The 12584-nt window shown below is 65.9% G+C and overlaps 2 protein-coding genes across 3 annotated transcripts; both read left to right on the forward strand.

The window, feature by feature from the left end:
- The first annotated feature begins 749 nt into the window (after positions 1-749).
- On the forward strand, positions 750-8764 carry TH (tyrosine hydroxylase). Of its 2 annotated transcripts, XM_058527340.1 has the most exons (14): positions 750-897; positions 1669-1693; positions 2474-2705; positions 3853-4027; positions 4328-4416; positions 4639-4706; positions 4982-5032; positions 5445-5590; positions 5690-5825; positions 6010-6079; positions 6647-6703; positions 6930-7025; positions 7330-7463; positions 8378-8764. In XM_058527340.1, the coding sequence occupies exons 1-14, from the start codon at positions 750-752 to the stop codon at positions 8535-8537; spliced, it is 1587 nt and encodes a 528-aa protein (XP_058383323.1). In that variant the 3' UTR covers positions 8538-8764. The 2 variants fall into 2 exon arrangements, with proteins under 2 accessions (XP_058383323.1, XP_058383324.1); XM_058527341.1 differs by lacking the exon at positions 1669-1693 and having other exon boundaries at positions 750-839; positions 2496-2705.
- A 2167-nt stretch (positions 8765-10931) lies between these two features.
- INS (insulin) lies at positions 10932-12254 on the forward strand. The gene is made up of 3 exons (XM_058527343.1): positions 10932-10971; positions 11160-11357; positions 12109-12254. The coding sequence occupies exons 2-3, from the start codon at positions 11171-11173 to the stop codon at positions 12252-12254; spliced, it is 333 nt and encodes a 110-aa protein (XP_058383326.1). The 5' UTR covers positions 10932-10971; positions 11160-11170.
- Positions 12255-12584: the final 330 nt, after the last annotated feature.

The following is a 12584-nucleotide window of genomic DNA, read 5'->3' on the forward strand; positions in this document are numbered from 1 at the left end:
GTGGGAGGGAGCACCCACGTGGTGGGTTGCAGTCCAAGGGAGCCAGCCACGTGGAAATGAGTGAGACAATTGTTAGGGGCTTCCCTCTCCTTGGCATCCTGGTCTCCTCCACATTGGACAGGTGGGCCCTTCTGGAACATTCCAGGTTCCGCTGGACGTGCCTAGGGATCTGAGCACAGAGGGCTGGGGCAGGGGGCAGATAGCAGTCCTGCCGAAGGCATCTGATGGAAACAGGCCGTGGGACCCTGTTGGGATATTTGGTGAAGTGAAGAACCTTCTGGAAAAGCAAACTGCCTCCCGACCTCTGAGGTCTGAATCTGATTTCTCCTCTTGGGAGATTCCAGGCCATCTGCCACCAGGGCCCTGGGTTTTGTGTAACGTACACCCATGGGGTGCCAGGAATAGCACTTCCTTGTGTACCCGCCAGTCACCCCTCTTGGGGTGTGGGGCCGTGGGGACCGTCCCCAGCCCCGCAGAACACGCCCGCCAGAGCTGAGATGATTCAGAGCGAGGGCCGGCAGACCCTGCCCGGTGCCTGTGACAGTGGATGCAATTAGATTTAATGGGACAGAGCCTTTCTCCTGCGCTGCCTCCTCCTCGCCCACCCCTCCCTCGGGCAGCAGCAGGCGGGAGAGGGATGCGCGCGAGGTGGGGGGTGTGGGACCCGGAGGGGCTTTGACGTCAGCTCGGTCTATAAGAGGCCGCCCGGCAGAGGGCTGTGGAGAGGAGCCCCGGACCTCGCCGGCACCATGCCCACTCCCAACGCTGCCACGCCGCAGGCCAAGGGCTTCCGCAGGGCTGTCTCCGAGCTGGATGCCAAGCAGGCCGAGGCCATCATGGTAAGAGGGCAGGCTGCTGCCCATGGGCAGAATGGGCCAGAAGCCCAGGGGTGTCCTTTGAAGGCTGGTGGGCGGCCCTAGGTTTAGGGTCCACATGGACGCCTCAGACCCGGGCTTGCCGTGGAGTACTGGCCGTAAGCGCCTCCTCTGCCCGGGCAGCCCCGTGCCTGGGTGTTTGCATCTCTATGAGTGGGTCCTGCTGGCTGCAGCGTGTCTGTGACAGTGTCCTAGAACCTGGCAGCAGCTCATGGTGTGGGGCGGGGGCTGGCAAACGGGAGTGCAGTTCCCAGTCCTGCTGGAGGATGCCCAGCCTGAGCTGGAGGGCGATCTGGGCTCTGGGGCGATTCCCATCCAACATCAGTCCCTCCCTCTGTCCGTCCATCGTCCACCCATCCGCCCGCGATGCATTCCGTGTCCCACGTGTGGTCTCCCACCTAGAATCCCACCTCCCCTGCCCAGCAACCTTGGGCCTCCCTGGCTAGCCGGGACGGTCCCCATGGTGTCACCCACCACCCGGGAGCCCCTGAGTTCAAGAGGGGCTGTGCTGGGCAGACCCACTGGGCCGGCCGCCTCCATGAGACAGGATAATTGGGGGCTTCTTGGCCTGGAAGAGGTGTCTTCAGTTCATCTCCAGGGATGCCCCAGAGTAATCAGCTCCCCGTATATTTAAAATGGGCTTTTGTTTTTAGACCATTAATGAAAACGTGGGTTGAGTTCTAGAAATTTAATGTGCAGGCACCTTCTCAGGGGACCCCCTCTGCCAGGTTCCCAGTGAGGCGCCCTCCCCGCCATGGAAGCCCAGGGCCCACCCAGCCCCACAGGTTCTCCCGGCCTGGGACTTCGGCCCTGGCTCTGTCCACACCCCCCGAGGTACAGTGGGGGCTCCTGGAGGGGAGCCTGACTCCCCCCATGCACATCCCCCCATGTTCCAAGACCAGAGGGCACCAGAACCTTCCAGGAAGTTCAGCTCCAAGGGATGAGCCCTCAACATATGGCTCCTCCTCCACCCAGGCCTGGGGGGGCTCTAGGCCTGGGGGAGTCAGACACATTGACCTCCAGGGCTCACGGTCCTGGGGACAGGCTGTGGACAGGGCACCTGTGTCCAGATGGAGGGAGAGGTGTGGCCACATGTCCCTAGGCTGTGGGGAAGGGCCCCGAGGCCATGAGGAGAGGTCATTCAACGGGGTTGGGGTGGGGGTCACCAGGACCAGGTTGGGGCTCCCTCACAGGGAGCACCAGACACCATGTTCCCTGGCCCACCCTGGGGCTCTGGCCACTGTCCATCTTGGGGGCCGTGGGACAGCAGGTATTGCTCTTGAGTCACTCCTTCCTGTCACCTAATCTAGTTAGGGCCTGGCCTGGGGACAGAGGTGACGCACCATCTTGGTGCTGTGGGCACACCCTCCCACACACACCAGCCCCCCACCCCCGCCCCCATGCTGCGGCTTCTGGCCACCTTCCCAGCCGATGTGCAATGCCGGGAGACATGGTCTTAGGTCCTGCCTGAGCAGGACCAGGTGAGGCCTGGCCAGCTGGGCCCTGCAGAGTACACAGTAGGCGCTTCCTAATGCCATCTGGGCTGGCGGCTCAGAGCCTGAGACTGTGGGGCAGGCAGGCCTGAGGGCAGCTGGGAGCTGGCATGCCCTGTTCCCACAGACCCCGCGCTTCATCGGGCGCCGGCAGAGCCTCATCGAGGATGCACGCAAGGAGCGGGAGAAGGCGGAGGCCGCGGCGGCCGCGGCGGAGCCCGGGGAGCTGGAGGCGGTGGCGTTCGAAGAGAGGGACGGCAAGGCCGTGCTGAACCTGCTCTTCACCCTGCGGGGCACCAAGCCCTCCTCGCTGTCCCGTGCCGTGAAGGCTTTTGAGGTAAGGGGTAGGCGGGAGCACGCACACGCGTGTGCAACTGTGGGCTGGCATGGACACGGCTGTTTCAGGGGGCGAGTTCTCTCTATGGGACTCACGCAGAAGCGTGGCTGCCCAGGCCACTGAGGGACATGAGGGAGAGGGTTCCAGGAGCCCTGGGCCTGGGTCTTGCAACCCCGGGAGCTGTGGGGTCCCCACGACCACTCACCACACCCATCATGTTCTCAGGAACTCCCTGAGCCCGGGAACCTGGGGCTGAAGCCACCAAGCCCTGCCACTCCTGCCCCACTCCCCATGCCCACCACCTCACACATGGGGGTGAGTGGGTGTGGCTCCCAGCAGGGCAGCTTGAGAAGTAGGGATCCCCCACGCCCAACCACCCCTAATGGGGCTCCAGCTAATGTGACAGCTGATGGCACTAGCTGCTCTGGCCACACCCGTCCAGCAGGCAGGAGACTGGCCCCCACCCAGGCGCCCAAATGACATTACAACTGGACTCCTGTCAAGCTCCTGTGATGGCTGTGTGGCCCGAGGGCCCATAGAGACCCATGCACCCTGGTTGCTGGGCGACGGGAGCTGGCGGTGGAGCTGACCTTCCTGCCAGTCCCTGGGGCGCTCGGTGTTGCTCTGCGGGGGTCTGAGCCTCCTGACCGCCAGAGTGGGATCCAGGGTCCACCCCCAGCCCTGGGTGTGGGTGATGGGTCCAGATGAGGCCACTAGGGATGGGGGGACCTTCTGACCAGCGGTAGGGGAGTCAGGCTGTCTGGGTGTGGCTGAGTGACAGACACACAGCACCATCCAGAAAGCCAGTCGAGGGGACCACTGTGACAACTCCTGTTAGACAAACTAGACAAAACTCATTTCCCACCGCCCAGGTGGCGGGGGCTGACCGGTGTCTGGAAACCCGTCTTGTGTGTTGCTGGCTGCAGAAGTCCAGGGCCGGGCAGGGCTGGGCAGGGTGAGCTGACCCAGGGTGTTTCTTTCTTCCCATCACCCTTGTATTCTCCCCTCTCCATCTCTCTGTCCATCTCTGTCCCTCTCCATCTCTCTCTCTCGCCATCTCTCTCCCTCTCTATCTCCATCTCTCTCTCCATCTCTCTCTCTCTCTCCATCTCTCCCACCCTCTCCTTCCCTGCTTTTGCTCCCTAAGACATTTGAAGCCCAAATCCACCACCTGGAGACCCGGCCCGCCCAGAGGCCACGGGCAGGGGGGCCCCACCTGGAGTACTTTGTGCGCTGTGAGGTGCCCACCGCCGACCTGTCTGCCCTGCTCAGCTCCGTGCGCCGGGTGGCGGAGGATGTGCGTGGCGCAGGGGAGAACAAGGGTGAGGCCAGTTCCTCTGTCCTTGAATGCTGCCACATGACCTTGAGACGTTGGGGAACCCTGAAGTGACTGTGTGTGCAGCCTAGGGGGCTTCCTCCCTGCTGGCTCCAGCCCTCCTCCCGGGTACCTCCAGGACCATGCCCCCTGGCTGTCACAGCCCCCAGCTACCTCCCCCCGGGCTGTCACAGCCCCCGGCCACCTCCCCCCTCGCTGTCTGGTGCGGGGGCTGCTTCATGTAGGTCACACTCCCCACACGGGCCTGACACTCACTCGGCTCCCTTTCCTTCTGTCCTCTGAGAAGTCCTCTGGTTCCCAAGGAAAGTTTCCGAGCTGGACAAGTGTCACCACCTGGTCACCAAGTTTGATCCTGACCTGGACTTGGATCATCCGGTGAGCCAGTGCCCACCGAGGTCCCCTGGCCCCGACTGTGCCCACCCAGACTCCTGGCCAGGACGGTGGGTGTGGACCCCGGGCTGACCCTGGACGGGGTGTAGGTCTGCTGCCCGGCTCCCGGCACAGCGGCTGAGGCCTGGCTGGGTGCGGCATCTGGGCTGGCAGGGCGGGAGGGGCAGTGGGACAGCCTCCTGACCAGCGCGTCCACTCTGCCGTCAGGGCTTCTCAGACCAGGTGTACCGCCAGCGCAGGAAGCTGATTGCCGACATAGCCTTCCAGTACAAGCAGTAAGGACCCCCGGGCCCTCGGCCTCCAGACCCAGACCCCATCCTGCAGCCTCACACTGGACCTGGGGGGCAAAGGGGAGGGACGTCTTTGTCACCAACACCATCACCTTCACTGTCACTGTGGCCACCGACTCGGGGTCCCCGAGTCACAGCTGACCACACCGAGGCACAGGGCGGAGCGGTTAATCTTGTGGAGACCACACAGCTGGCCCGGCAGTCAGCCCCGAGCCCCTCCTGCCCTAGGGGCCCTGACTGGCTGCTGACCCCCTCTGCAGCGGTGACCCGATTCCCCGCGTGGAGTACACGGTCGAGGAGATCGCCACCTGGTGAGACCCCGGTGACAGCAGCTGGGGAGGGGTGGGGGGTGGGACGAGGAGGGCCTAAGGAAGACCCCCAGAATCCCCGTGTGCGAGGGCGGTGGCCTCCAGCAGGACAGACTGAGGCTGGGTGGAGGAGGGACTTCCCGAGGCCCCGAACGTCGGCCTGGAAGGAGAGGTGGCCAATGGGTCGGGCCCCCCACGGCTCCCTGTCCCCTGGAATCCCCCAAAGCCACGGGCGAAGGCCCCTCCCAGTGGCCAGGGTCTTCAGGGCCCGCGGAGCCTGCAGGGGGCAGAGCAGAGTGCCCCCGCGGAGGGGCTGCTGCGTGCGGGGAGCCGTCTGGAGCAGGCTGAGGGGATCCGGGCACAGACACCCGGGGACGAGGAACACCCCGGCCGGGCCTGAGACCCTCGCCCACAGGAAGGAGATCTACACCACCCTCAAGGGCCTCTACGCCACCCACGCCTGCCGCGAGCACCTGGAGGCTTTCGAGCTGCTGGAGCGCTTCAGCGGCTACCGGGAGGACAACATCCCCCAGCTGGAGGATGTGTCCCGCTTCCTGAAGGGTGCGCCGGCGGCCGGGAGGGGCCTGGGCAGGGAGGGCTTGGGGTGGCCCCCCCGCCGCCCCCCACCCCGGGCGCCCTGACCACCCGCGGCCCTTGCAGAGCGCTCTGGCTTCCAGCTGCGGCCCGTGGCCGGCCTGCTGTCCGCCCGGGACTTCCTGGCCAGCCTGGCCTTCCGCGTGTTCCAATGCACCCAGTACATCCGCCACGCCTCCTCGCCCATGCACTCCCCCGAGCCGTGAGTGTGCCCCGCGTATGTCGCCCAGCCCCACGATGCACAGCCAGCAGGACGCCACGTACAGGCCCAGGTCACCGGCCAGGCCCTGCTGTCCCTTCACGGAGAACAGAGGGAGGGTGGCAAGGGCAGGCTGCCGGCCCCCCCAGACCCCAGCCTGCCCCCTCTCTCCCCACGCCCAACCCAGGGACTGCTGCCACGAGCTGCTGGGGCACGTGCCCATGCTGGCCGACCGGACCTTCGCCCAGTTCTCCCAGGTGCGTCCTCTGGGCCTCAGGCCAGGACTGGGGCTGGGCCGAGGGTCTGTGGCCCAGGGCTGGGGGCTGGGGGTGGGGTCCGACATGCCAGCGAGGGATGCTATCCCCTGAACTGCCCTCTCCCCAGCACCATGCCTGAGCCCCTCCAAGGGGGCTCACCACGTCCCCACCTCCGGCTGGACAGTGCCCCTTGGGTCCATGAGACTTCAGGGAGACTGCCTCATCCTGGAAGAGAGGGTGGGTGTACTCTGACCCATTTGAGGAAGACGCCTTGTAAAAATGACGAGGAAGAATCCTTTTCCAAGAGTCAGCTCAGGTCTCTGTGCAGAGTGGACAAGCTGGGGGCAGATTCCCACAGCCTCTGCTGCCACCTGCTGGCTCCCCCAGGAACAGAGGAGAGCGGTCCTGGGCCCTTGAGTGATCCCGGGAGGTCCCTGCACCCCTGGCAGTGCCCAGGAGACCCCTGGAGGGGCTGCTGACACCCCCAGTGCCCCCACCTCATGCAGGTGCCCAAGCAGTGGTGGGCTGGGCCTCTACCCCACCCCCAGCCTCCTCCTCGCTCCACAGGACATCGGCCTTGCGTCCCTGGGGGCATCGGATGAGGAAATTGAGAAGCTGTCCACGGTGGGTTCCTTCCCCTGCAGGGCCCTGGGTGGGGGCTCAGGACCCCTGGGTTCAGGCCGGGCCCTCCGGTCCTGGTTGTGGTCTCTGCTTCTGTCCGGGAGTGTGGTCCTCACGCTGTGACCACCCCTGGAGCCTGGCTGGGCTCTACCTGGGTGGGTAGTGCCCTGGGGCCACGGCCGTTGGGGGAAGCCCCTGTCTCTGGATGACCTGCTGGCTGTCCCGCCAGCTGTACTGGTTCACGGTGGAGTTTGGGCTGTGCAAGCAGAACGGAGAGGTGAAGGCCTACGGTGCGGGGCTGCTGTCCTCCTACGGGGAGCTCCTGGTGAGACCCTCCCCCTGCTGCAGCCCCCAGCAGGGGGCCGGAGCCGGGGTCCCAGCAGGGAGGGCCACCTCGGCCATGCCTCCTGGATTTGGGCCTCCTGGGAGGCTGGAGCAAGGGGCCGCCCCACTAGGGGGGCTGAGAAAGCTTGTCCAACCCACACAGTCCCCGGGCCTCGGGAGGACCACCGGGAGAGCAGGGTGTGAGTCCACACCCAGAGCCGACCACGGAGTCAGGCCACAGCCATCCAGTTCCCTCGGGGCCTCGGGGTGCTGCGGGGGGCCTGTGACCTATGACCTCCCGCCAGCACTCCCTGTCGGAGGAGCCTGAGATCCGGGCCTTCGACCCCGAGGCTGCAGCTGTGCAGCCCTACCAGGACCAGACTTACCAGCCTGTCTACTTCGTGTCGGAGAGTTTCAGCGACGCCAAGGAGAAGCTTAGGTGGGCCGGGGTCCCAGGGCCGAGACCCCACAACGTGCCCCAGACGGGGCGAGCCAGCCCGCGGGGCCAGGCCCATGGACCCGCTTCACAGAGGGGAGGACTGTGAACACTTGGTTACAAAGCCCCTCCCACAGCAGGACCCCCAGAAAGTCTGGGGAGGGGGACACCTGCGGGGCTGGTGGCCAGGTCAAGGCCAGGCTTCTGGGAGGCAGAGCTCGACCTTCGTAAGAAGGGCGTGTGGCATCCTTGCCAGCCTCCGGCCCTCTGAGCAGCTGGGGCCATCGGGGGCATGGAGAAGAGGGAGCCTAGAGGGAGCGGGGATGTCCCAGGGCCAGGGGCTGGGGATGCAGCCCAGTAGCCTCCGGGGTTGGGGGGCAGAGCCCCACCTGCTCATCCTCAGAAAGGGCCTTATTTTCCAGCCGGGATCCTGTTGTCACAGGAGAAACTGAGGCCCAGGGGCTGTGTGCCCAGAGTAGAGGGGAGGGGAGGGTTGGATCCCACACACCAGCTTAAGAACAGGGATGTAACTGGGGCTCTCCAGGGCACACAGTCCGGGGAAGGCTTCCTGGAGGAGGAGGCCTGAGCTGGGCCTTGGGGAGGAGCAGGGAGGGATGGGCCTGCAGGCAGAGGCCTGTTTGGGCAAAGCCTGTCCCTCCCCCGCCCTGCCCTTGGAGGAGGCCTCAGTGACCCGTCTTGTCCGGGTGTTTGGACAGAAGGAGCTTTCGGGGCCCAGGTGGCTCAGAAAAGCCCTGGGAGCTCTGAGCTGGCTGTGATGGAGGAGACCCGGCCCCCAGCCCTCCAGCTCTCCTGGAGGCCGCTGACCCTACCCCAAGCTGTCCCAGCTCCCCCTGGTCTCCCCAGTGCCCCCCGAGTCCCCACTGGTGACTGAGGGTCCATGCCGGCTCCCTTCCCAGGAGCTACGCCTCCCGTATCCAACGCCCCTTCTCCGTGAAGTTTGACCCGTACACGCTGGCCATCGACGTGCTGGACAGTCCCCACGCGGTCCGGCGCTCCCTGGAGGGCATCCAGGATGAGTTGCATGCCCTCACCCATGCGCTCAACGCCATCGGCTAGTGCAGCAGGCGCCACCCTGCGGGCCGGCCCTGCGGTCTCCCAGCCCTTCCCCGGCTCCCCCAGCCCCTGCCCATGTGAGGGGCTGGGTCACAGGGCACCCCAGAGACCGTCAGAGGCCCTCCCTGTCGGAGGGCACCCCGTCGACCCCACCCCGCCGCTTCTCAGCTCCGCCTGCAGCTGTCCTCGTCCAGCTGTGCCGCCCGCCGCCCGCCTGTGATGCTGTGCTGCCCGTGCCCGTCTCAATAAAAGAAAGTCCCTCTGCACACCCGCCTGGCGTCCGTGTCTGTGTGCCGGGCTCGGGGGCCACAGAGGCACATCCCCGGGCCCCCCCACCGCCCCCAGTCTTGCTCAGAGGTTTCTGCTCTGCCTGCCTGCTCCTCCGAGACCCCACCAGGCAGCCCAGGCCAGACAGGAGGCCCCTCCAGGCCCGGATGCCCTGCTCACCCCAGAGGACCAGCCTGCGCTGAGCCCCCAGCAGCTCTGGAGGCCTGAGGGGGTCCTGGCGGAGCTGCCCCATCTCTGTGGGGGAGTGGCAGGGAGGTGGGGGCCTGGCTGATGGGAGCCCCCCCTGGGGCTGGGTGATGGGGGCAGGGCTCGCAGCTGTGCCGACTAGGGGGGTGGTCTCCGAGGCAGGGCTGCAGGCCAGGCCCTCCCCGAGCCTGGCATACCCAATGGGAGGAGGACAGGGCTCCAGGGGGCCAGCCCTTAAGAGCAGGTGGGGGGACAGAGGACACAAAGCACAGCTGCTTCCGATCCCTGCACCCTACCCCACCCAGAGCAGGACCTGGGAGTCCCCAAAATGTGTGCTGATGGAGAGTTCTGCTGAGATGGTTCCCAGGCAGCCTCTCTGGGCCTCAGTCTCCCCAGCAAGGCAATGTGGGGCTGGATTCTGGGCTCTGTGAAGTGCCTTTCACTCATTGAAGGGGTCTGGACATGGCCCTCCAGCTAGAGCCCCCACCATCCTCCGGGGCTGGCTCAGGCCAGGGTGCCCCCGTTTCTCACCCTGCCCCTGGCCTTTGGAGAGAGCAGCCTGGGGCTTCCCGTGAGGTGCCTGGGTCCTTACTTCCTGCAGGGTGAGGTGAGACATGAGCCCGTCCTCCAGGCCCTGCTCACTCCCTGCAGCCACCCCCACCACAGAGCCAGGGCCCAGCTGTAAGCTCGTAGGAAGTCAGTCCTGGCAAACTCCTATTCATCTGTCAAGACCCTCCCAGGCAAAGCCTTCTTCCCCAGCCCTTCCTCCCTGGCAGTCTGTCCTTCCATCCTCTGTGCCTTAAGCACCTTGGCTGTGCCCAGCCCTCCCGCACCCATGTCCCTTCATCCCATGAGACCCCAACTGGGGCCGTTTTTGACAGCTGTGAGCCCCATTGAGACCCTGGGGAAGGGCTGATGGTGGGCTTCCTCTCGCCCAGTCCTAGTGGCCCCTGAGCTCTGCCTTGCCACCTGGCTCCTCCCTCATCCAGCCTCTTGCCCTGCACACCCCTCTCAAGAGGCCCCCAGGTCTCCTTGGCTACAGGAGGGCCATGGAGCACCATGGTGTCCTGGGAAAGCAGGGGCAGCCCCTTCCTTAGCTGTGAAGGGTCCACAGACTTTGGTGCCATGAGAGGGTTAGAGGCTGCAGGGGGAGGCAGTGGGGGTCAGGGCCTCCCTTCCGGCGCCTGTCCAGGGGGTCTGGGGGCACCCCAGGGGCTCAGCCCATATGACAGCCAAGGGGGAAACGGGATGGGGCCTGGCCTGAAAGGGACCAGCCTGGGGGAGATGAGCAGGGGCTCCAAGAAGAGCAGTGGGGGCTGCAAGGGTACCTGGGCGGGACGTGGTGGGGCCATCACACAGAGGGGGGTCTACTGCCCCCACAGTGAAGACGAGAAACAGGGCCAGCCTGGGGGGCCTCATGGTTGCTGCTCCCCAAGTTTGCCCCTCTCTGCAGCACCCCAAGGAGCTGAGGGTCTCGGTGGGGGTGCTGTGCTGGGGTGGGGTGGGGATAGGCCTGAGCAGGGAGCATCCATGGGGTCTCGAGGGCAGACTAGGGACTGTGGATGGGGGCGGGGGCAGGCGGGAAGAGCCCCCTCCTCTTGCCCCCAGCTCCCCTGGACTAATGTGGAAAATTCGGCTCAGGCAAGGCCCTGGTGCGGCTCTGCTCCCATGCCAATGTTTGCCCCCAGCTGCGAGCAGGACAGCTCGGGCCATCAGGCCCCTCGTTAAGACTCTAATGACCCTGTGGTCCTGAGAGGTGCTGACGACCAAGGAGATGTTCCCGCAGACCCAGCACCGGGGAAATGATCCAGAAATTGCAGCCTCAGCCCCTGGCCATCTGCCACCCCCCTGGAGGCCCTAATGGACCAGGCGGCCAGGCCGGGGGCTATAAAGCCAACGGGGCCCAGCAGCCCCCAGCCCTCAGGGACCAGCTGCATTCCGAGGCTGTCAGCAAGCAGGTCTGTCCTGGGGGCCTCTGTGTGAGCCTGGGTCTGGGGCTGCCCCCTGGGGGTCTAGGGCGTCCGGGCCCCAGGCCCAAGCTCTGTGAGCGGCGGGATGTAGGCTCCTCTCTTGGAGCATCCGGCTGAGTGAGGGTCCCGGGCAGGACGCGTGCCCCTCGCTGGCCTCAACTCTGTCCATCCCCAGGTCATCGTCCCCTCGCCATGGCCCTGTGGACGCGCCTCCTGCCCCTGCTTGCTCTGCTGGCCCTCTGGTCGCCTGCCCCCACCCGGGCCTTCGTCAACCAGCACCTGTGTGGCTCGCACCTGGTAGAGGCGCTGTACCTGGTGTGCGGGGAGCGCGGCTTCTTCTATACCCCCAAGGCCCGCCGGGAGGCCGAGGATCCCCAGGGTGAGCCACCAATGTGCCCACCCTGGCTTCCAACTGGCACCCAGGGGGATAGCAGGCAAGAATTTAAAAAGGAAAATGATGTGCCCTTGGTCACATCCTAAACGTGACCAGCTCCCTGGTCAGTGTTGGCATAGGGGAGCTGAGCTCAGATGACACCCTGAGGGTGGGCTCGTCCCCTGCCCTGCCTCCCTTCTCACCCCAGCCCCTCCTGCTCAAACAAATGACCTCCCTCCTCTGACAACAGCAGCTTCAGGAGGAATTTTACTAAGTGAATCAAGTCCTGGGCTTTGATTGTCTTGGGGGGACATAGGAATCACGGGGGTGCCCCATCCCCCCCGCCCACGTGCCCGTGGGAAACACCCCATCGCCCTCAGGGGCGGGAACAGGGCAGCCTGAGGGAGTGGAGGGGGCCCTGTCCCGGGGGCTCTGGGTGGGCTGCGGGGAGTCAGGAGGTGGGGGGCAGGCCCGTGAAAGGCACCGAGGGCACTTGTTCACGTTCCCACTGTGGCACTGAACTGGGGCATGGGATGGTGGCAGGATGTGGGGGCCATGCCTGGCAGCATGCACCCCGGCATGGGCAGTCCCTCCTCCATTGGACCTCAGCTCAGCAGGAGACTGGGGTGCAGAGGGCACGGCCCCAGGCCCACTGTCCCCTGGGCTGTGCAGGGGCCGAGGGCAGGCAGGGGGCCGCTGTCTCTCCCTGACTCTCTGTCCCTCTGCCTGTCTTTCTCCCCCTTGCTGCTCCCCGCAGTGGGGGAGGTGGAACTGGGCGGGGGCCCCGGCGCAGGCGGCCTGCAGACCCTGGCCCTGGCAGGGCCCCCGCAGAAGCGCGGCATCGTGGAGCAGTGCTGTACCAGCATCTGCTCCCTCTACCAGCTGGAGAACTACTGCAATTAGCCAGCCCTCCAGGCCCGTGTGTCCGAGCCTTCCGCTCCCACACCCCAGCCACCCAATAAAGCCTTTCGCTGAGCCCTGGTGGTGTCGTCTGTGCCACGTGGGGGTCAGGGTGTCGACTGGGGAGGGCGAGGCAAGGCCAGGCACACGCTGGCCCACCTGCCACGGTGGCCATGGGGGCTGCCCTGAGACTCCTCCTCTGCTCTCTCTGCACTGGCCCCTCCGAGCTCCCTCCATGGCCTGTGGGCGGCCTGGGCCCAGGGCACGTGGCCGTGCCCCCTAAGGTGGCGAGCTCCTGTCCGCTGCTGCTCACCCCTGCCCTGGTCACTGGGA

This window comes from Diceros bicornis, chromosome 31 (assembly GCF_020826845.1).
Source record: "Diceros bicornis minor isolate mBicDic1 chromosome 31, mDicBic1.mat.cur, whole genome shotgun sequence".
NCBI lineage: Eukaryota > Metazoa > Chordata > Mammalia > Perissodactyla > Rhinocerotidae > Diceros > Diceros bicornis.

What these genes read in the sequence shown, in the direction of transcription:
- INS (XM_058527343.1), top strand. Translation starts at nt 11,171, where the DNA reads ATGGCCCTGTGGACGCGCCTCCTGCCCCTGCTTGCTCTGCTGGCCCTC. An exon ending in GGAGGCCGAGGATCCCCAGG is followed by an intron (nt 11,358 to 12,108) that starts GTGAGCCACCAA and finishes TGCTCCCCGCAG; the next exon opens with TGGGGGAGGTGGAACTGGGC.
- TH (XM_058527340.1), top strand. Translation starts at nt 750, where the DNA reads ATGCCCACTCCCAACGCTGCCACGCCGCAGGCCAAGGGCTTCCGCAGG. An exon ending in AGAAGCCCAGGGGTGTCCTT is followed by an intron (nt 898 to 1,668) that starts TGAAGGCTGGTG and finishes ACAGGTTCTCCC; the next exon opens with GGCCTGGGACTTCGGCCCTG. An exon ending in GGGACTTCGGCCCTGGCTCT is followed by an intron (nt 1,694 to 2,473) that starts GTCCACACCCCC and finishes GGCAGCTGGGAG; the next exon opens with CTGGCATGCCCTGTTCCCAC.